The following is a 22,498-nucleotide window of genomic DNA, read 5'->3' on the forward strand; positions in this document are numbered from 1 at the left end:
TAAGAGCTCGCTCCAGAGTTCAGATAAGAGCTCGCTCCAGAGTTCAGATAAGAGCCCGCTCCAGAGTTCAGATAAGAGCTCGATCCAGAGTTCAGCCATGAGCCCACTCCAGAGTTCAGCCATGAGCCCGCTCCAGAGTTCAGATAAGAGCCCGCTCCAGAGTTCAGATAAGAGCTCGATCCAGAGTTCAGCCATGAGCCCGCTCCAGAGTTCAGCCATGAGCCCGCTCCAGAGTTCAGATAAGAGCCCGCTCCAGAGTTCAGATAAGAGCCCGCTCCAGAGTTCAGATAAGAGCCCGCTCCAGAGTTCAGCCATGAGCCCGCTCCAGAGTTCAGCCATGAGCCCGCTCCAGAGTTCAGCCATGAGCCCGCTCCAGAGTTCAGATAAGAGCCCGCTCCAGAGTTCAGCCATGAGCCAAGCTACTAGGCAAGGCATTGAAGGCAAGGCAATTCGAAATATCGCTATATGCATATCACAACGACATGCGATACATAGTCTATTACATTAAGCCTGCTGCTGTCTGTGAAACAACAAAAGATAAAGAGAAATTCCCTCACTACCCTTGACTGAATAACTTTTGTTGCTTTATTATGAATCAATGCTTATTTAATTCACGTGAAGACAATGCAGTTTTAGATTTACATTTGATAATTCAGTTTCTGTGTTGTTTCTTTCTTGAATGGTAGGCCTATTTCAGAAGTACAAGTAACAAAATACAAAGCCTCAATGATGATGACAGAAACAAACTGGGTATAAATAGACAGACACAAACAACATAAGTGATGAGAGCTGTGTGTAATAAACAATGATGAGACTGGGACAAAGGATTATGGGAGATGGAGTCCATGATAGTGAGAAAATAATCTTGGGTGGAGTGCCCTCCAGTGGCTAACAAGGCCACTCCAGCGCCTGATCATGACATTACCAGATTCCAGAAGCTCCAAAAGAGACTGTATTACAACAGAAAGTAATGTAACTGGAAGTCAAGTCAAGTCACCCTTATTTATATAGCGCTTTTTACAATGCAGATTGTGTCAAAGCAGCTTTACAGTGATAATTGGTATATAATTTTCCTTTTAATGAATAGTGTCAATGCAGGCAGATCAAAAGCACTGTTGAATAAATGTCAAGAATACTGTTGAATATCAAATGTCAAGTCAAATTAAATTAAATTAGGGCTGCACGATTAATCGTATTTTATCACGATAACAATATCTGCTTCTCTCGATTGATTTTAAATAATCGTCACGATATTGGCCCACTCTATGAAAATGAACCTAATTTGGAAATATTGGAAGTAATATTAGGAGTTTCACTGTTTTATCTTTTGAAGTTCCTAAAGGTTTTACCAGTTTTCATAATGTTGATCAGCTAGAAATGATTTTTCTTTGCTTTACAAATTTGCCGGGCAATTTGAATCTGGATTGTCTTATTGCAAGCGAATTGTGTTGCTTTAAAATCTAATGTGAATACATATTACAAAGCGCTCACCAAAACCATGTTTTGTATTGATTTACCATCTAACGAAGTTATCATAGTTGGTTAAATTAAGTCGTTGTGCCACCTACAGGCCTTTTGGGTGAAGTGTAGGTTGGTAAAGAACTTGCAAAATAGCCATAATTACATTACTCTTTTTGTTAGAATAAACATGATTAATAATCGTGATTATAATTTTGAGGAAACTGTGGCACTGGCTGTCGTGTCGATGATGTCTTCACAATGGATGATCTAGTCGACTCGATCTCTGCTGATACTTCAGGAAGTCAGTTGTAGTTCTTGTGTTTCTGCTCGTCTCTTTTCTTTTTTCTCTTTCCTTCAGTGATTCTGCTTGTTGACAGCAGGTGTTCATTAATGCATCACTTGAATAATCACTTAATTATCTCAGTAACTTCAACACTTCTTCAGGGGCCATTTACACTACTCAATTTTTCTAGTTAAAAGTGTTAATTTAACACTAGGGAATTTGCTGTGAAGTGCAATAAATAAAACACCAAAATAAAGGGCCTTGAGTGTTTTTATGATCAATATTTCTGTTCTCGTGTTCTTTTTGAAATCTTTTCTAGCTTTATACTTGAGAGATTCAATGCTATTTAATTTTGAATGCATTTTGTTCAAGTTTAACCTGAAAAAATTCTCATGGGCTGTTTCTCAATATGTTTTCTTAAGCGATCTTAAGCCTGCAGTATTTTTATTGGAGTATAAAAAATAATCTTAACATTGACAAAGCATCTAACACAAAGGCTACTCATTTTCATGAATACACGCGGTGAAATAAAAAGATATAAAATTATATGAAACCAATGTCTATAATATTATGATAGAAGTCTTTTAATAGGTTATAACATTTGTTTGTGATGTTATGTTGTATTTATTGTGCACTAGGGACGGTCAGTTGAGCAACAAAATTGCAACAGATCTCAATTCTCAAATGATGCGTTCTCTGTCCTCACGTCCTTCCGAGTTCGTTCTTTCAAGGTCGCCTGGCAACACCGGACTCCACGAGAACGCAAGTCCGTTCTCTGCGTTCTTGGAATTGCGAAACAGCCATGGTGTTGTCTGATCTGTTTGAACACACCCAAAGCTAAACTCCAGCCTCTTACAACACTCACCAGGAAGAGACTGACTCATTTCAGCTTTCTGTCAAACTGACTCTCGTGTCTCGAAAAAAGCAATAAAAAAAATCACCAATCAGTGGAGAATGAAGAAAAATGCTTTAAAGAAGGATTTTTGAGACATTTGTTTCTAAACAGACAGCAGATCTTTGTGATTCTCAAGGTTATTCATTTTTGAAACCGTCGTTCGGAAAGTGAAAGTAAAGTTTATATTGCTGGAGCTCAAACAGTGAAAATGGCTTCAGCAGAGGAGATCTGCAGTTTACACAGTGAGAAACTCAAACTCTTCTGTCTGGAGGACAAGCAGCCTGTGTGTTTGAAGTGTACGAATTCACAGAAACACGTCAGTCACACAGTCAAACCCATCAGTGAAGTTGTTCCATCATATAAGGTAAGAGAAATGTCTCTTGTTACACACATATTGTGTCAAAGCAGCTTTACAGTAAATAATTTTGGAGCTCTAGAAGAAAATGGTGTCATTGTCCAGCTTAAAATCAGCACTGATTCATTCCGTTGTAAAAATCTCATTAATAATTAATTTAGTTTATTTATCTATACAGCAGCTCTGAAGAAAACAGTGATGTCATCGTCCAGCTCAGTTCAGTTGGCATATGGTGTCAATGCAGGCAGATCAAAAACACTGATGAATTTCTAATGGTACTATTACTAGAACTATTGGTGGAAGTACCTGCTTTTGTGTATGTCCACACTGCAGGAACGATTTTAGTTTTAGGAATCGCTTTTGAGGGACTAAATTAGCTTCTACTTCAGAGTAGTGTCTAAACCAGCTCAATATGAACTACCAGTAATGTAAGTATATGTTGATCGGCTGAACACATGCCATACAAAACACTTTGTTTGTTTTATTTAACAAAATTTAAAACATAATACAAAAAAATTCCAAAAACATGCTAGTTTATACACATTTCAAACTTGTTGAGGATAAAATACACAAAAAAGCCAATAGACTTATTTCCATTGTGGTCCTCGATATCTTAAAAAAAATGGACGAACAAATCATTTATGGAGTGCAACTTGCATCACGTTCAGAAACTCAATAAACACAAATTCAAATTCAAACATCAATGATAAAACAACCATTTTTTTTTACTTCCTTTTTAAAAATCTAGGTAATTTATTCCATGCAACAGAACTAGTAAATAGAAAAGATTTTTTTCCCGATTTCACTCTTAAACCTACAAGGATATATATCATTTCTACTCGCCCTTGTAGAATGGCAGTGAACCTCTCTTACAAATTCATAATATTCTAACAGATACTTTGGAACCATTTTCTTTAGTATCTTAAAGGTGCCCTAGAACGTTCTTTCACAAGATGTAATATAAGTCTAAGGTGTCTCCTGAATGTGTCTGTGAAGTTTCAGCTCAAAATACCCCATAGATTTTTTTTAAATTAATTTTTTAACTGCCTATTTTGGGCACCATTAACCATGCACTGATTTACACTCGGCGCCGCCCCTTTAAGACGCGAGCTTCCTGCCACAAGAGCTCTCGACTATATTACAGCGCATTTACAAAGTTCACACAGCTAATATAACCCTCAAATGGATCTTTACAAGATGTTCATCATGCATACTGTGTGCATGCTTCGAATTATGTGAGTAAAGTATTCATTTAGATGTTAAAAGTTTTATTCTGAGTGAATTTGAGGCTGTCCTCTGTGGCTAACTGCTAATGCTACACTGTTGGAGAGATTTATAAAGAATGAAGTTGTGTTTATGAATTATACAGACTGCAAGTGTTTAAAAATGAAAATAGCGACGGCTCGTCTCCTTGAATACAGTAAGAAACGATGGTAACTTTAACCACATTTAACAGTATATTAGCAACATGCTTAGGGCTGAAACGATTAGTCGACATTGTCGACAATAAAAAAATTGTCGACAAATATTTTTGTTGTCGAATAGTATCTTGTCTGCAATAACGCGGTGTAACCAGTGGGGCGCTGTAGCGCAATACTGTAATGCAGCCCTCCCGGATCCAATCCAATAAAAGAAGTCAGCGCTTTGGAGAGCATAGTACAAACGAAGTCGAACCCGTGAAATGTGGGAGATTAACATAGCATAAACATAACAAACATAACGTTTAGCATAACTACAGAATACTGTCATGCAGGGCCACCAACTCTCATTCAAACCCACTGTTCTCACGCCACACGTCCCACACAGTGAAAGATGCATCGCAGAGCAAAGAGGACACAGACAACGCACCCCGACAGATCAGGTTACTTTTGATATACAACTAAGTCTAAGCGTTTAAATTCAGTCGATATTACTACGGGATTCAAACAATACTTGTGACGCTGTTTAACGTGGAGCGGCAGATCGCTGTAACACCTCAGTTCAAGCGGCAATGTGAACCTATTCCTCTCTATTACAGCGCGAAATAAACATGAATGAACATCAAAAAGTACTTACTGAACTTATTGAAATGAATCCATCTGTATCTCACTTAATCTGAGTTTTAACCGCAGAAAGAAGTCAATAAAACTTGAAAACAAATATATCACACAAAATGTAATATAGTTTACCTCAGGAAAGCCATTCAATGACCATAAACTAGATAGTTTGTGTGGTGTGTGTGTGTGTGTGTCTGTGTATGTATATGTATACAAACACACACACAAACACACAGACAAACAAACAAACACACTAACTATCGAGTTTATGGTCATTGAATAAAATCTAGAGAGGGGCATTTTTCCAAAAAAAAAAACAACAACAACCAACACATAATTACATAAAATTTTTACATAAATACATTAATATTTTTACTGTTATTAAAAAGTTATTACAATTAAGGGGGAAAGAAAACCTGAAGGATATTGGTCTATTCAGTTGGCTTGAAAATCATTAAAAATACACTTTCAAAAGCTGAAGTGATTTTCTTCTTTTATTTACTAGTTAAAGTACAGTATAACTGTAATTAACTAATTGCTAAAGTGGAATAATCAAAGCTTACTGATTAATAGGGCTGCACGATATATCGCATGAGATTGTCACACGCATTTCGTCAGTAAAGCCGGTTCCCTGATTGCCGCTAAATCGCCATCACCTGCTTTCAAATGGAGTGGCATTTAATAGACAGAGCCGTAGATCACTGATAAGCTACGCAATATCGCGTTCATATCGCAGATGTATCGCCTTCGATAATGAACGCGATATTGCATCACTTGTCAGTGATCTACGGCTCTGTTTATTAAATGGCGCTCCATTTGAAAGCAGGTGATGGCGATTTAGCGGCAATCAGGGAACCGGCTTTACTGATGAAATGTGCGTGACAATCACATGCGATTATATCGTGCAGCCCTACTGATTAATCAGTGCAATAATCAATGATTAGTCGATTAATAGTTCTAATAATCGATAGATTAATCGACTACCAAAATAATCGTTTGTTGCAGCCCTGAACATGCTAATGAAACGTTTAGAAAGACAATTTACAAATATCACTAAAAATATCATGATATCATGGATCATGTCAGTTATTATTGCTCCATCTGCCATTTTTCGCTATTGTTCTTGCTTGCTTACCTAGTCTGATGATTCAGCTGTGCACAGATCCAGACATTAATACTGGCTGCCCTTGTGTAATGCCTTGAACATGAGCTGGCATATGCAAATATTGGGGTCATACATATTAATGATCCTGACTGTTACGTAACAGTCAGTGTTATGTTGAGATTCGCCTGTTCTTCGGAGGTCTTTTAAACAAATGAGATTTATATAAGAAGGAGGAAACAATGGAGTTTGAGACTCACTGTATGTCATTTCCATGTACTGAACTCTTGTTATTCAACTATGCCAAGGTAAATTCAATTTTTAATTCTAGGGCACCTTTAAACACCATAACTAGTTTATAAAAAATTACCCTTTTTCTCTACTTTTAAAAAACTAATTTTCCTATAATGTTCCTCGAGCAAATGCATCTGTGGGTGTACTTTCAATATAACCCTACACAACTTATTTTGAGCAGTCTGCAATTTATTTTTTAATTTCTTTGAAATACCGCTATACCAAGAAATTGCAGTATAATCAAAGTGTGTCTGCACTAATGCACAAGCCAACATTTTTAAAGTTTCCATATCTAAAAACCTGCCTGTCTTGCTAAAAATTTTATTCGATTACAAATTTTTGTGTGAGCTAAAACAGCCATCTTTTCTCCTGTCAGATTACAATCCAAAACACAACCCAAATATTTTACTTCTCGCTTTTGTGTAATAATTTGATCTCCAACCGTTACCTCAAATCTAAAACATTTTTTTAAATTTAACAGCTGAGCCAAATAATATAGCTTCAGTTTTCCCCAAATGTAAAGACAGTTTGTTATGGCAAAACCACTTAGAGACCCCTTCAATCTCTCTGCTTAATTCATATTCAATAACATCCTTCCTCTCGTGAGATACAATTATTGCTGCATCATCTGCATATAATAAAATCTTATTTGAACAAGCCAAATTTAAATCATTAATCTGTAATAAATAAATAAAATAAAGGACCTAATACTCTCCCTTGTGGAACCCCATATGAAATATTCAAACAGTCCGAAAACACCCCATTTAAATCTACTATTTGACACCTATTTTCAAAGTAAGACTTAATCCATTTGCAGGCCATATTACTGAAACCCATCGCTTTAACTTTTAAGTGCAAAATACTGTGATCAATGGTATCTAATGCTTTTTGCAGATCTAACAGTAGCATCCCACTTAACTTCCCATTATCCATTTCTTTCCTTATGTAATCTGTTAATCTGTTAGAAAATAAAATTGTTGTTTCAATGGAGTGTTTTTTTCTAAAACCAGATTGAAACTCATACAATATATTGTGTTTAAGAAGACAGCCTTCAATCTGCTCAAAAATAATATTTTCCATTACTTTTGATAAGGCACTCAAAATTGACACCGGCCTATCATTATTACACTCAAGCCTACTACCCTTTTTAAAAAGGGGAATAACTCTTGCTTTTTTCAACTCATCAGGAACCTTACCTTGACAAATTGAAAGATTTATGATATGGGTAACCATTAGAGTAATTAAATTGGCTGAATCCTTAAGAAACTTTACTGGAATATTATCTAACTTACTACTTTTAAGATTTATTAATTTCTTAACATTACTCTCCTCTACTTTAGTAAACAAAAAACCTCCAGGTACAATACCACATTTAGCATAATACTCTTAAACAAATTTATCATTAAATATACCATTTTGTGCTGGAAGCTCATTTACCAATTTTTCTGCAACCGTAGTAAAAAATCTATTGAAATGATTTGCTTCTTTTATCTGATCTGATATCAGACTTCCATCTACTTTAAGGCTAATTTTAGAACATTTCATCTTAGTCTTTTCCTGATACCCTAGATCTCGCTTCCTTTCACTAATCTTTTCCTTAAAAAAAGTTTTTTTTTTTTGCCTCTTTTACCTTACCTCTTACTTCATTCCTTTTATGTTTAAATATCTCAAAATTATTATTATTTCTATCCCTTTTAAAAGCCTTAAAACTGTCATTACGCTCCTTAATTGCCTTTAAAATACTATCATTCACCTAAGGTTCAGTCCTTTTCTCAATTCTTATATCCTTATAAGGTGCAACCTTATTCAAAACTTGGCTCGCCGTAATTTGTATATAGATGGAGATTACAAATGAGGTGCTATTAGCTCGATTAGCTGCTATTTCAAACATGGCGGTCACAAGTTTCTTGTTGGTCATGGTAACCCCGCCCCCAGCCCCTGACGCAAGCAGTTCTTACTTCTAGCCCAGCAATGTGTTGGTGCTACTTACGAACCACTTTTTCTGGTTCGGAGCTGGTGCTTTGTGTGTCGAAAGACAAAGAACTGATTTGAAACTAGGCTCTGGCTCCGAACCAGCACTCAAACTGCTTTGGTGGAAAAGGGGTATTATAGCCTCTTTCCTAGATTTCCTAATTACAAATACTATACAATGATCACTAATACCAGCATCCAAAACACTACTTCTGCAAATCTTTGAATTGTCGCATACCAATACAATGTCAAGGACAGTTTCAGTTTCAGACGTAATTCTAGTAGGATCTATAATTATCTGTTTCAACGGATATGATTCACAAAATAATTTATAATGTTTATAAATAAAAGTACCATGTTTTAGCATATCCGTGTTTAAGTCCCCCATGATTATAATCTCTTGTCCAATGTTAAAACTAGATACTAGATAGATTCATATAACGCGAAGGGCCTTGCATCACCAGTGCAGACGACCATCAGAAGCTATTTTCTGGTATATCTAACTTAAGTTACCCAGGAGCTCTGTTGACACAGACTTAGCTAACGTTAGCTACAGCTTGATGAACTGAGTCATTGAACACAGCAGGAGAGAACGCAACATTAGCCAGCTAGCTAAAGGCGGGCGTACACGGTGCGAATTCTGATGGTCGGAAGATCGCATGTCCACGCACACGTCACGAAAATCGCACGGACGAGGTGATATACGACAATTTTTAGACCTGCCGATTTCCGAAGAGAGAGAAAGAACGTGCGAGCGGAGCGCGAGCTCAAATCAGAATACCCTTTGTGACATGCTGGATAGAAAATAGGCACATGTGAATTTTTTGTTTTTTCATTGACTAGTTGTTCAAACCATTAGTTGACTAATCACATTGATTAGTTGATTAATTACATTCAATTTCTTAAATACTGGAGAGAATAAATTATTATAATTAGCATTTATATAGCACTCAAGCGCATGCATAAAGCTTGCCATAAAGAACCGGCAAAAGAAACGATTATGAATTTGACAAAAAAAACAGCAAGGAGACATTTTAATTGTTTTTTAATAATCTAATGTTTTCTAAATCAGTGTCGGCTGCAAAGATGAAGTTGACATTGCTGACTCTCATCATCTTCGCAGGATGTGCAGAATGCACATTTTATTTGGATTACATAATCAGAGAGTAGCCCGTTTCTTTTCGTTTTGAATTATTCCATTTAAAAGAAGACATTTCAAGCTTTCTATAGATATTTTTCTTGTGTCTGTGAGGCAAGCAGCCTATAGTTTCAGTTCATTTAGCCTATAAGACGCGCTCCAGATCAAGTGCAAGTGATCGCGCTGCGCATCCATGAATATATTTGCTTCTTATTTATTAAATCCAGGCAATTAATTGATGAAACATTGATTAAAATTAAGATACAATTTTTACAAAATGAAATTCACGTTAAAGAAAGTTTATTAAACAAAACTTAATAAAGTGGTCAAAATCATGTCTGACCCACTCCATGTCTCCAGATGTAGGCTACTGCGCATCTTATGATGTATTGTTCACTTGTCTTAATCAAATAGATGAAATTAAAACATAAATAACATTATAATAGGCATATTTAAACATAAATATGAAACTAAATGTTTTCTTTAATGGCTACCAACACGTACAGTACAGTAGTTAAGAGAAATTTAATTTTGTGATAAAGAGCGGATCATGAGTCGAGTCGGATCAAGCATAATTTATTTTTTAAACTGATAACTGTAGCTTCTGGGCGATCCGCTGTAAAATATAATCTTAGACAACCCTGTCATATACACACTGTTTAAAACGAGTTTATTCTCGCTGAACTTTGGTGACGCCTCTGTGCATGCACAGTCCTCAAATCAAGCAACAGCAAAAGAAGAAGAGTTCGACCAATCATATCATGAAATGGCTTGCATAATACTTAATAAGGAGGCCATAATAATTTTTGACTCATGGCTGAAGTTAAGTTTCTCCAGCTCTCCCCAGGTTGGCAAAAAAAAGCATCTCAAAATGCATCAGATTGATGCTTTAAAATATGGAATATTTACATTTTTCTTCCGGGGGAGCATGAGGGGTAACACTTTGGATTCCTGACATAAATGCCGCAATTCACTTATCTTTGGAAGCAGACTCCTAACGTTAAGATGAACCATGTGCAATCCCTTTACGGTACCGATGTCTTTCAATTCGTTGATCTCGGAGTTCATTTGATCCCGTGAAAGCTGCACGTCTCCCTCAACCGACTCAACTCTGGGCCTCGGTGTCCTCGAAGTCCTGCCACCTTCCTCAGATGTAGAAAACACATTCCCCGCACCATCCTCCATTCGAATTACATCTCTTGTTATCCGCTATAGCGCTCCATTCCCCGGCAATTTCCGAATGCCGACATTGCTCAATAATCAAGCCTCTGGGTCTCATATCCGAATCGCCTCAAAAAATTGCCTTCAAAGTTTCTCGATACAGGCCCAGGACATTGATGAATATCTCCTGACAAAAGGAGACACATCATTATAATGATCCAGTCACGTAAATGCCTTTTCATATTTCCGCAGCATCGTTGTTTCCTTGAGCAGTTACTCCACGGACGGTACATCATCGAAAAAAGAACACTCTTCCCAAATCCAAGGTGTTTATATCCAAGTTGTATTTGTTTTACTTCTCTCCCAATAAAATAAACTTCATCCACTTCTTTCAAACGACTAAAATTTTAAAAAGTATGTAATAGTGAGAAACTGAACAGTGATATTAACACTCCACACCTGCCTGCCGCCATGTTTTTTTTTTTTCTGGCAACCAACATTTTTAAAAGCCATGTAAACACACAGTTTACATACACTTACTCCACGAACTAACTCTATGAACATGGAAAACAGCGATAGGTAGTATTTACTGGTCACCACCTGTTCCCCCTCAGTTGAAATCACGGAGGGCGACCAAAAGCAGGAGGCCCCTAGAAACATCGCCAACTTCCATCCCTCCGGCGATGTCTCTGCTCCCTAAAAAAGTAACTAATTGTGTTACTTAGTTACTTGTTATGGAATGTAATTTGTTACGTAATCACAACTTCAGAAGTGTGAATTTTCAAAATTCCTAAAGCATATGAAGTGTAGGGAAATATGTATAGGGAATTATAAAGAGTTGTTTAGTTACGACCGAGCAACTGAGTCGTCCAGCGTTCTTTTGCTCAAGCCGTAATAAGCTCTTGTAGCGGATATGAATATCCAACAATAGTGAAAAATTATGCACTTTGGAAGATCTGACCTGAACGAACCATGAATCGTTAATTTAAATGCACCAGTTCAGTTTTAATCTGGGGTACTTGCTTGCGTCGACTTTAAATGTGAATATCCCTCGTCAGCGTGCAGAGAAGGGTTTTCCAAGTCGACGATCCATCGCAGGGTCCGTATTGTGTTTGGTCAATCCAGTCACGTTTGAGCTTGCTGGAAAAGTGAAAGGAAGTCTCTTTGTCGCTGGAGTTAAAGTTGAAGTGGCAGAAGTCGTTGGTTGAACTTTGCGGCAAAACTTAGAACACGAGACTTTCAGCGGAAAAGAAAATTAAGTAAAAGAAAATAAAAGTGAGTGAAAGTTGGATGGCTTGAATGAGCAGCTTGTCTGTTCTTCTTGTTACTCCATTGTTCTGCTTAATCAGGTCACGGCTGACCGGTTCTTTCTTCTTCTGTTTCTTGTCTTTTTGTCTTTTTCTTCTCTTGACTAGTTCACTATCTTGCAATATGACTATTTAAACTTAGTTGTTTGTCACACCTCTGAGGAGATTTGACCAATCAGACATCATCCTGTTTCAAAAGGGCTTTTCTTTGCCCCCAATAAAACATAGGTGTTACATCCCATCTCTGCTTTAGCAGAGAGTGCCATTTTAACATAATTTATATTAAATGGAATATGATACATTTTAAACAGATTTCATTCAAGTCAGGATTTAGCAAAGAGGAAAAGAATCAAATCAAGTCCAAATAAGGCATTCTTTCAGTCAGTCATTCAAGAGTTATCACATTTACATGAATTGTGGGTCTTCTAAAGCAAAACTGGTTACAGGTAGTACTTGTGGACACAATTTAAAATGTATGGAGTTAAAATATGATTCTATATGATATTATTTGATAAGTCCATTTAAAATTGTTTGGAACAGTTTTAGTTGTATAACAGTCTCTGTTAGGTCCCTTAGAGAAACAAATGGGGCCTGCATTGTTTTCTCTGTTTCTTTTTGGTGATCAAAGCCTCTTTATCTTCTTGGATGACCATGTGGTTTGTCACTTCTCCTGCTGTCAGGAAGCATAGGGTGTCGTAAAAGTAATCAGCATTGGTTTCTCTGTAGACGAGCTGTAGTCGGAATTTCGATTCTGAATTAGAATTATGTTTTGAAAGAACCATCTGATTCATTTGTCTGCTTCGTCCATGGTTCCCACAGAAGGCAGCATTGCTCTCGATTTCTCTCAACATAAGGACAGGAGAGCTGTCAGTCAATACCTAGGAAACAAAGTAACTTGTGTTATTTATTTGAAAAAGTAACTCACATAATTTGATGCAAATGTAAAAGTAATGCATTACTTTACTAGTTAGATGAAGAAAAAGATTACGTAACTCACGCTACTGCGTTACCCCCAACACTGCATATGACCTACACTGTGCTGTGAAAAAGTATTTGCTGATGTCTTTTGTTTGTGTGTCTCATGTAAATAGTTTTAGATGTTCAAACAAAATGATTCAACACCTATCACCTACTGTATGTTATCACCCCCATAAGCAGCAATAACTGCAGCTGAACACTTGTGATAACTGGAGATCAGTCTTTCACAACTCTGTGGTGGATTTTGACCCACTTATCTTTGCAGAACTGCTTCAGTTCATTGGAGGGGTTTAAGCATGAACTGCCTGTTTAAGGTCCTACACATCATCTCAATAGGGTTCAATCAGGACTTTGATGAGGACACCCCAAAACTAATTGTGCTCTTTTTATACTTTCAGAGGTGGATTTACTCCTGTGCTTTGAATCATTGTCATGATGTTTGAGCTTCAACTGTGATTTTGTTCAATTCTAGGAGGAGCTCAATACAGCACGGGAGTCCTTACAGAAGAAACTTCAACACAATGAAAAAATGAAAGGAGAGTTTGAGAAAACAGTTCAACACATCAAGGTGAGGAAACCGAATCACAGTCATTTTCATTACAGCTGTAGGATCACTATATACAGTTATGATCTGATATATTTAATATAATGGATTCCAGTTTATTATTTCTGTAAATAATGAGTGTGGCGAGCAGGGCGGGCGAGAGCCGTGAGGGAATGGTGTGAGGCCGGTGCGCCTCGCAGGTGGAGCTCGTTATCTCTCGCGTCACCGGCCTCACGCCATTCCCTCACGGCTCTCGCCCGCTCCGCTCCATGCCTTGAGTCTCTCACGGAGGAGCTCTGGGAGCATAAAAGGAATAGCGACCACAGTGAAGAACGAGAGAGGACCAGGCCTGGACTTTATTTTATTTTGTTTTATTAGGTTTGTGTGTCCGGCAGACGTCTGCGTCTGCTGGTACTTTCGTTTTGAATTAAAGTTTTGTTGAACGTTCGCCAGTTCCCACCTCCTTCTTCCCATACTTACGAACATGCTGTCGGAGAGCCCTTGCTGCTGAGGGGGATCACGGTGCAGCAGAGTTCGGGCAGCGCGGGAGTGAAGACTGCGAGAGTCTGCCCGAGGCGGTGGTGCTGGACCCTTGTGACAGGTGGGACGGAGACCCGATGTCATGCTCCTGGGATGAGGTGGGGAGGCTGCTGTCCAGGAGGGAGTGGAGGAGTTGCTGTCATCTGCCGTGGACCGGAGCCTGCTACCGTCGACCATGAAGGTGAGGAGCCATCGCCGGCTACCGGGAGGCAGTTCTGGATCGGGCCGTCCACCGAGCATCCATTGCCATCGCATGGCACCGCGAGGAAGAGCCTCTCGGCTGGCTGAGGACTGAGCGGCATTTTTTTTTTTCTCTTTTTCCTCTCTCCCCTCTCTCGTTCTGTTGCTCCCCTTGCTTCCATCTCCTTTCTCTCGTCTCGTCTGTCCTTACCCCCAGGTGCTGTGGCCGCCGAGACAGGCCCCGGGGGGGGAGTAGAGCACAGTCTCGGGAGTATCCCCCGGCCTGCTAAGGGGCGATGGGGGTATGTGACAAGAAGGGTGGGTGAGAGCCGTGAGGGAATGGCATGAGGCTGGTGACGCAAGAGAGAACGAGCTCCACCTGCGAGGCACACCGGCCTTGAGTCTCTCACGGAGGAGCTCTGGGAGCATAAAAGGGGGAGCGACGACAGTGAAGGATGAGAGAGGACCAGTCCTGGACTTTATTTTATGATTTATTATGTTTGTGTGGCCGTCAGACGTCCGCGAGGGTCTGCCGGCATTACTTTCGTTTTGTTCTTTGTTTATTTTATATTAAAGTTTTGTTGAACATTCACCGGTTCCCGCCTCCTTCTTCCCATACTTACGAACTGTGTTACATTGAGCATCAATCTGCTTCTGGATCCGCTATATGTCGGTATCTGAGTTTATCTCTGATGTTAATGATGTAAAGTGTTGATGTGTGTTGATTGAGATGATTGAAGTGAATGTGATCTGATTTCAGTCTCAAGCTGAGCACACAGAGCGTCAGATTAAACAGCAGTTTGAGAAGCTTCATCAGTTTCTCAGAGATGAAGAAGAAGCTACAATCACTGCTCTGAGGGAGGAAGAGGAGCAGAAGAAGCAGATGATGAAGGAGAAGCTGGAGGAGATGAACAGACACATCTCAGCTCTTTCACACACAATCAAAGACATGGAGGAGATGATGAAAGCCAGTGACGTCTGCTTTCTGAAGGTCTGATTTCAGATCATTGGTTGCTCATTGGTTCATTGATTGAGTTCTTGATGATAAATGGTGTGTTTGTTCTGCAGGAGTTTCCAGTCTCAATGGAAAGGTGAGTGATCTGCTCCTGTCTCTGGTCTCTCTGGTTCTGATCCAAAGCCACTGCAGTTCTGACTCCTGAATGTTCTTCCAGAGTCCAGAGCTCACAGCTGGATCCACAGATGGCTTCTGGAGCTTTGATTCATGTGCCGCGTTACTTGGGCAACCTGCCGTTCAGAGTCTGGAAGAAGATGCAGGACATCGTCCAAAACAGTGAGTCTGACTGCAGAAGATCTGAGCTGGAAATGATGGATGGGTGGAGAGTTAGAGGTTCTTCATGATAGATAGATAGATAGATAGATAGATAGATAAACTCTTGATCATTATATGAACGTCAGAATAAAATAATCTGTTGATTGTGTCTCATCAGCTCCTGTCATTCTGGATCCAAACACTTCGAATCCATGGCTCGTCCTGTCTGATGATCTGACCAGTGTGAGATACAGCAGGAAAAAACAACCTGTTCCTAATAATCCAGAGAGATTTGCCTGCCATTACGGTGTTCTGGGTTCAGAGGGGTTTAACTCAGGAACACACTGCTGGGATGTGGAGGTCAAAGAGAAAACACAATGGGAACTTGGAGTAACTTCAGCAACAACCCAGAGGGAGGGAGAGGATTTCTTTGACACTGTCTGGAGTGTGTCAAACAATGCGTTTTCACCGTCTGGTTTATTTGTTAATAAGAGTCTTGATCGTGTGAGAGTGAATCTGGACTATGATGGAGGAACGGTGTCATTCTCTGATCCTGTAACTAACACAAATCTACACACATTCAGAGCCACCTTCACTCGCACATTCTTTCCATTCTTCTGGTGTCATGAAGGATCTCTGAGGATCTTACCAGTCAATAGTCAGTAAACGTTACTCCTGTAGGACTGGATCTTCCTGCTAGAGAAGTTTTTCACAGTCAACCCAAGTCCTCTAGCCGAGAGTGTACAAAATAGGCCTTCGCGTTTAAAGGCTATTTGCAAAAATGTAAAATCACCTGATTTGTGAAAACTTTCACAATCACATTTGTTCACATTTCATTGTTTCTCACTGCTTTGTCATCTTTGTCCTGTGTAATATTGACATACAGGCTGTGCCAATGAATGAACAGTTCAAGCCATTAGATAAATCAGCTTTATAAGTCAAAAACTGACATCTAGACGGGCCATATGAGGCCAAAACAGACTATTCTGATTTGTGAAATATTTCACATGACAGTTATGGTCTGTTAACCCTAAACAGCTTTACAGAAAATCTCTTAGACAAATACTACAAGTATACTTCAATTTAATTTTATTAAGTATACTTAAGTAAAGTTCAAGTATATTTTAATATTCTTTATGCAGTAAGTACACTACTGTCAGTGTACTATGTAAGAATTAACCCGATTAATTATCAAAAAGTGTAATTAAATTACAGTGAATAAGAACCGAATTAACTGTACATGATTCAGAATTAATATTTAACACTTCATCAATTATTCATCCACTGAAAAATTGAGGTTAAAGTGTTCTGGACAAATTAATATCCCGTGGCCAACAGTAATAATATTTTATGATTGCTAATTATGATTATGAGCGAGTGTAGCCAGTTGACTGAAGCATCTGTTTAATTTAATATTTTTTTATTTTCAAGGAGAAATGTTCTGTAAATTTAGTTAACTTCAGCAAAACTTGCATTAAATTAATTTTTATTAAGTTCTGTATTCAATGGTTCCGATCGGGAGTTCCTATCAATTGTTGTAGGTGGGGCCTTAATTAGTGAGACACCGAAGGGAAATATATCGCTTCTCCTTTAAAGGGTTAGTTCACCCAAAAATGAAAATTATGTCATTAATGACTCACCCTCATGTCGTTCCAAACCCGTAAGACCTCCTTTTATCTTCAGAACACAGTTTAAGATATTTTAGATTTAGTCCGAGAGCTTTCTGTCCCTCCATTGAAAATTTATGTGCGGTAGACTGTCCATGTCCAGAAAGGTAATAAAACGTCATCAGAGTAGTCCATGTGACATCAGTGGGTTAGTTAGAAGTTTTTGAAGCATCGAAAACACATTTTGGTCCAAAAATAACAAAAACTAGCATTGTATCTAACCAAAACGCCAGAGTTTCGTTTACAGTCTGAGGGAGACGCACGCTGTATTCAAGCTATTTTTTAAAATGGTGCGTAAGTGTGCATGTCGCGGATGTCCTAATCGCCAAAAACAACGACGTAAAAGTGCATTACCAACGCCGACAGATGAAAGGATTCAATGGAATCAATTCAATGGAATCAATTCTAAGGAAAGGATTCCGGAAGAGAATACAATGCTGAATAAAGTCGTAGTTTTTGTTATTTTTGGACCAAAATGTATTTTCGATGCTTCAAAAACTTCTAACTAACTCACTGATGTCACATGGACTACTTTGATGATGTTTTTATTACCTTTCTGGACATGGATGGTATACCGCACATACATTTTCAATGGATGGACAGAAAGCTCTTGGACTAAATCTAAAATATCTTAAACTGTGTTCCGAAGATGAACAGAGGTCTTACGGGTTTGGAACGACATGAGGGTGAGTCATTAATGACATCATTTTCATTTTTGGGTGAACTAACCCGTTCGTGCTCAGACGCCGTGTATGCGGACTGAGAAGCAGAGGTAGTTTTTCTCTCTCTCATATATCTTGCATTAACTGTCTTTTTATAACGTAATCGCTACATTCATGATGTTAAAACACTTTTAAGAGTTTCTGTTATAACTTGCACCCGTGTGACTAGCGTATTTTCCGTGAAAGTAGTACTTTTAACCGTGTTAAAAGTTTGCACGTGTATTTTTCCATGCAGGAATGAGAGAGTAGGCCTGATCTGTGTATACTAATATTGCCTCACACTACTCTGTTTAATGGAGTCTGGAGATTACCACTTGAAGTCTGCTACACGAGGTAGCAAAATCCCATGGGAAAATAGTTGGCTTTGCAGGAAATGGAGTCTCTGTTGAGTGATTGTCTCAAGGAGTTGCTGGAACTAAGACTTTGAGTGAGTCTTCTTCTGTGAAGTTCAACGAAGGTCCTTGCAGGGGTTTGAGTGAGTCTTGAAGAGGTTTAGCTTGCAGGTAGGATGATGTTCGGTCCACCCACTCAGCAAAGGCCAAGGCGAAAAAGCAAAAGCAAAAACACAATGCACGGTATTGAGTGTTGAACAGTTTGTTGGTTCCGCCTTTCCGATTGTTTAAGCCAATCAGATATGGTTTTGGGTGTGTTCTACGCCCAGTCCTCCTTTTCTTGTATGTAATTACCATAATGTACCATACAGTCCTTTGTCCTCAAACTTTTAGGGATTTTGGTCAGAACTTTGAGAAGTGTGTACTGTCCTCTCCAGAATTCAGCCATGAGTCCTCTCCAGAATTCAGCCATGAGTCCTCTCCAGAGTTCAGCCAAGAACCCTCTTCAGAGTTCAGCCATGAGTCCTCTCCAGAATTCAGCCATGAGTCCTCTCCAGAGTTCAGCCAAGAACCCTCTTCAGAGTTCAGCCATGAGTCCTCTCCAGAATTCAGCCAAGAGCCCACTCCAGAATTCAGATAAGAGCCCACTTCAGAGTTCAGCCATGAGCCAGCTCCCGAATTCAGCCAAGAGTCCGCTCCAGAATTCAAATAAGAGCCCGCTCCCGAATTCAGCCAAGAGCCCCCTCCAGAATTCAGCCAAGAGCCCCCTCCAGAATTCAGCCATGAGCCCACTCCAGAATTCAAATAAGAGCCCGCTCCCGAATTCAGCCAAGAGTCCGCTCCAGAATTCAGTCAAGAGCCCGCTCCCGAATTCAGTCAAGAGCCCCCTCCAGAATTCAGCCAAGAGCCCCCTCCGGAATTCAGATAAGAGCCCGCTCCCGAATTCAGCCATGAGCCCGCTCCAGAATTCAGCCATGAGCCCCCTCCAGAATTCAGCCATGAGCCCCCTCCAGAATTCAAATAAGAGCCCACTCCAGAATTCAGCCAAGAGCCCACTCCAGAATTCAGCCATGAGCCCACTCCAGAATTCAGCCAAGAGCCCCCTCCAGAATTCAGCCATGAGCCCACTCCAGAATTCAGCCATGAGCCCACTCCAGAATTCAGCCATGAGCCCACTCCAGAATTCAGCCATGAGCCCACTCCAGAATTCAGCCAAGAGCCCACTCCAGAATTCAGCCATGAGCCCACTCCAGAATTCAGCCAAGAGCCCCCTCCAGAATTCAGCCATGAGTCCTCTCCAGAATTCAAATAAGAGCCCGCTCCCGAATTCAGCCAAGAGCCCGCTCCAGAATTCAGCCATGAGCCCACTCCAGAATTCAGCCATGAGCCCACTCCAGAATTCAGCCATGAGCCCACTCCAGAATTCAGCCATGAGCCCCCTCCAGAATTCAAATAAGAGCCCACTCCAGAATTCAGCCATTAGCCCACTCCAGAATTCAGCCAAGAGCCCACTCCAGAATTCAGCCATGAGTCCACTCCAGAATTCAGCCAAGAGCCCCCTCCAGAATTCAGCCATGAGCCCACTCCAGAATTCAGCCATGAGCCCACTCCAGAATTCAGCCAAGAGGCCCCTCCAGAATTCAGCCAAGAGGCCCCTCCAGAATTCAGCCAAGAGCCCACTCCAGAATTCAGCCATGAGCCCACTCCAGAATTCAGCCAAGAGCCCACTCCAGAATTCAGCCATGAGCCCACTCCAGAATTCAGCCAAGAGCCCCCTCCAGAATTCAGCCATGAGTCCTCTCCAGAATTCAAATAAGAGCCCGCTCCCGAATTCAGCCAAGAGTCCGCTCCAGAATTCAGCCATGAGCCCACTCCAGAATTCAGCCATGAGCCCACTCCAGAATTCAGCCATGAGCCCACTCCAGAATTCAGCCATGAGCCCCCTCCAGAATTCAAATAAGAGCCCACTCCAGAATTCAGCCATTAGCCCACTCCAGAATTCAGCCAAGAGCCCACTCCAGAATTCAGCCATGAGCCCACTCCAGAATTCAGCCATGAGCCCACTCCAGAATTCAGCCAAGAGCCCCCTCCAGAATTCAGCCATGAGCCCACTCCAGAATTCAGCCATGAGCCCACTCCAGAATTCAGCCATGAGCCCACTCCAGAATTCAGCCATGAGCCCACTCCAGAATTCAGCCATGAGCCCACTCCAGAATTCAGCCAAGAGCCCCCTCCGGAATTCAGATAAGAGCCCGCTCCCGAATTCAGCCATGAGCCCCCTCCAGAATTCAGCCATGAGCCCACTCCAGAATTCAGCCATGAGCCCACTCCAGAATTCAGTCAAGAGCCCCCTCCGGAATTCAGATAAGAGCCCGCTCCCGAATTCAGCCATGAGCCCACTCCAGAATTCAGCCATGAGCCCCCTCCAGAATTCAGCCATGAGCCCACTCCAGAATTCAGATAAGAGCCCACTTCAGAGTTCAGCCATGAGCCCGCTCCAGAATTCAAATAAGAGCCCGCTCCCGAATTCAGCCAAGAGCCCGCTCCCGAATTCAAATAAGAGCCTGCTCCCGAATTCAGCCAAGAGTCCGCTCCAGAATTCAAATAAGAGCCCGCTCCCGAATTCAGCCAAGAGCCCCCTCCAGAATTCAGATAAGAGCCCGCTCCTGAATTCAGCCATGAGCCCGCTCCAGAATACAGCCATGAGCCCTCTCCAGAATTCAAATAAGAGCCCACTCCAGAATTCAGCCATGAGCCCACTCCAGAATTCAGATAAGAGCCCACTTCAGAGTTCAGCCATGAGTCCTCTCCAGAATACAGCCATGAGCCATCTCCAGAATTCAAATAAGAGCCCGCTCCCGAATTCAGCCAAGAGCCCACTCCAGAATTCAAATAAGAGCCCGCTCCCGAATTCAGCCATGAGCCCACTCCAGAAATCAGCCATGAGCCCACTCCAGAATTCAGATAAGAGCCCACTTCAGAGTTCAGCCATGAGTCCTCTCCAGAATACAGCCATGAGCCCTCTCCAGAATTCAAATAAGAGCCCGCTCCCGAATTCAGCCAAGAGCCCACTCCAGAATTCAAATAAGAGCCCGCTCCCGAATTCAGCCAAGAGCCCCCTCCAGAATTCAGATAAGAGCCCGCTCCTGAATTCAGCCATGAGCCCACTCCAGAATTCAGCCATGAGCCCCCTCCAGAATTCAGCCAAGAGCCCTCTCCCGAATTCAGCCATGCGCCCGCTCCAGAATTCAAATAAGAGCCCGCTCCCGAATTCAGCCAAGAGTCCGCTCCAGAATTCAAATAAGAGCCCGCTCCCGAATTCAGCCAAGAGTCCGCTCCAGAATTCAAATAAGAGCCAGCTCCAGAATTCAGCCATGAGCCCACTCCAGAGTTCAGCCATGCGCCCGCTCCAGAATTCAGCCACAAGCCTGCTCTAGAATTAAGCCATGAGCTCGCTCCAGAATTCAAATAAGAGCCCGCTCCAGAATTCAGACATGAGCCCGCTCCAGAATTCAAGCTACTAGGGAAGGCAAAGCAATTTTATTTATATAGCACATTTCATACACAATGGTAATTCAAATTAGGGCTGTACGATATATCAGAGAGAATCATTCAAGCTACAGGAGGATCTGCGTACTGTAAGTGTTTTTGTGTTGTTTCTAGTTTGATTTTAGTGCTGTGTAGTTGCTAGGAAGTTTGTTTACTGACTTCATGTGGCAAATCGCGTCTGTTCTCATTTCACTCCGAGCCAGTAAGGCGTGGCCAAAGCTTTACTATTTAAACAGTTGTTTTTTTCTATGGTGCTGGATTGTAGGGTTAAAATGCATTGTTGTAACATGCGTTACTGAGATTGTAACGAGTATAATATTACCCAAATTTTATTATTAATGCGTTATATTACTGCGTTACAACAAAAAGTAATATATAATTGTAAAACAATTACTTTTGTGTTGTGTTACTCCCAACACTTTTAGCCAACATAATCTGATCACATTTTTTCTTGTTTTTGCTGCCATAAAAAAAAAAAAAACTGTTAAAAAGTCAAGAGTCAAACTGCCCAACTTAAACAAACACTGATCACCATAATGGTTAAACTATATTTTAGATAAAACATCAACATCTAAACCTTTGTTAATTCTCAATTAGAACTTTTGCAGACATGTGACAGAAATAAAGTCAAACTTGTTTGAAGCTGATAATTCTCTGTGTAGAGTTGTTTAATCCTCCTCTGCTGGGATCTTGATATATTTAATGCTGTACAG

The 22,498-nt window shown here is 40.5% G+C and overlaps 2 protein-coding genes across 3 annotated transcripts; both read left to right on the forward strand.

Moving 5' to 3' along the window:
* The first annotated feature begins 2,534 nt into the window (after positions 1-2,534).
* On the forward strand, positions 2,535-17,190 carry LOC137016998 (nuclear factor 7, brain-like). 2 transcript variants are annotated; one of them, XM_067380874.1, is made up of 6 exons: positions 2,535-3,003; positions 13,454-13,549; positions 15,006-15,236; positions 15,314-15,336; positions 15,418-15,536; positions 15,694-17,190. In XM_067380874.1, exons 1-6 carry the CDS (start codon positions 2,848-2,850, stop codon positions 16,179-16,181), a joined length of 1,113 nt encoding a protein of 370 aa, XP_067236975.1. In that variant the 5' UTR covers positions 2,535-2,847; the 3' UTR covers positions 16,182-17,190. The 2 variants fall into 2 exon arrangements, with proteins under 2 accessions (XP_067236975.1, XP_067236976.1); XM_067380875.1 differs by lacking the exon at positions 2,535-3,003 and adding an exon at positions 3,048-4,229.
* Positions 17,191-18,682: 1,492 nt separating this feature from the next.
* LOC137002834 (melanoma-associated antigen C1-like) lies at positions 18,683-21,673 on the forward strand. The gene has a single exon (XM_067362744.1). It carries the CDS (start codon positions 18,683-18,685, stop codon positions 21,671-21,673), a length of 2,991 nt encoding a protein of 996 aa, XP_067218845.1.
* The last annotated feature ends 825 nt before the right edge of the window (positions 21,674-22,498 follow it).

This window comes from Chanodichthys erythropterus, chromosome 3 (assembly GCF_024489055.1).
Source record: "Chanodichthys erythropterus isolate Z2021 chromosome 3, ASM2448905v1, whole genome shotgun sequence".
Taxonomy (NCBI): domain Eukaryota; kingdom Metazoa; phylum Chordata; class Actinopteri; order Cypriniformes; family Xenocyprididae; genus Chanodichthys; species Chanodichthys erythropterus.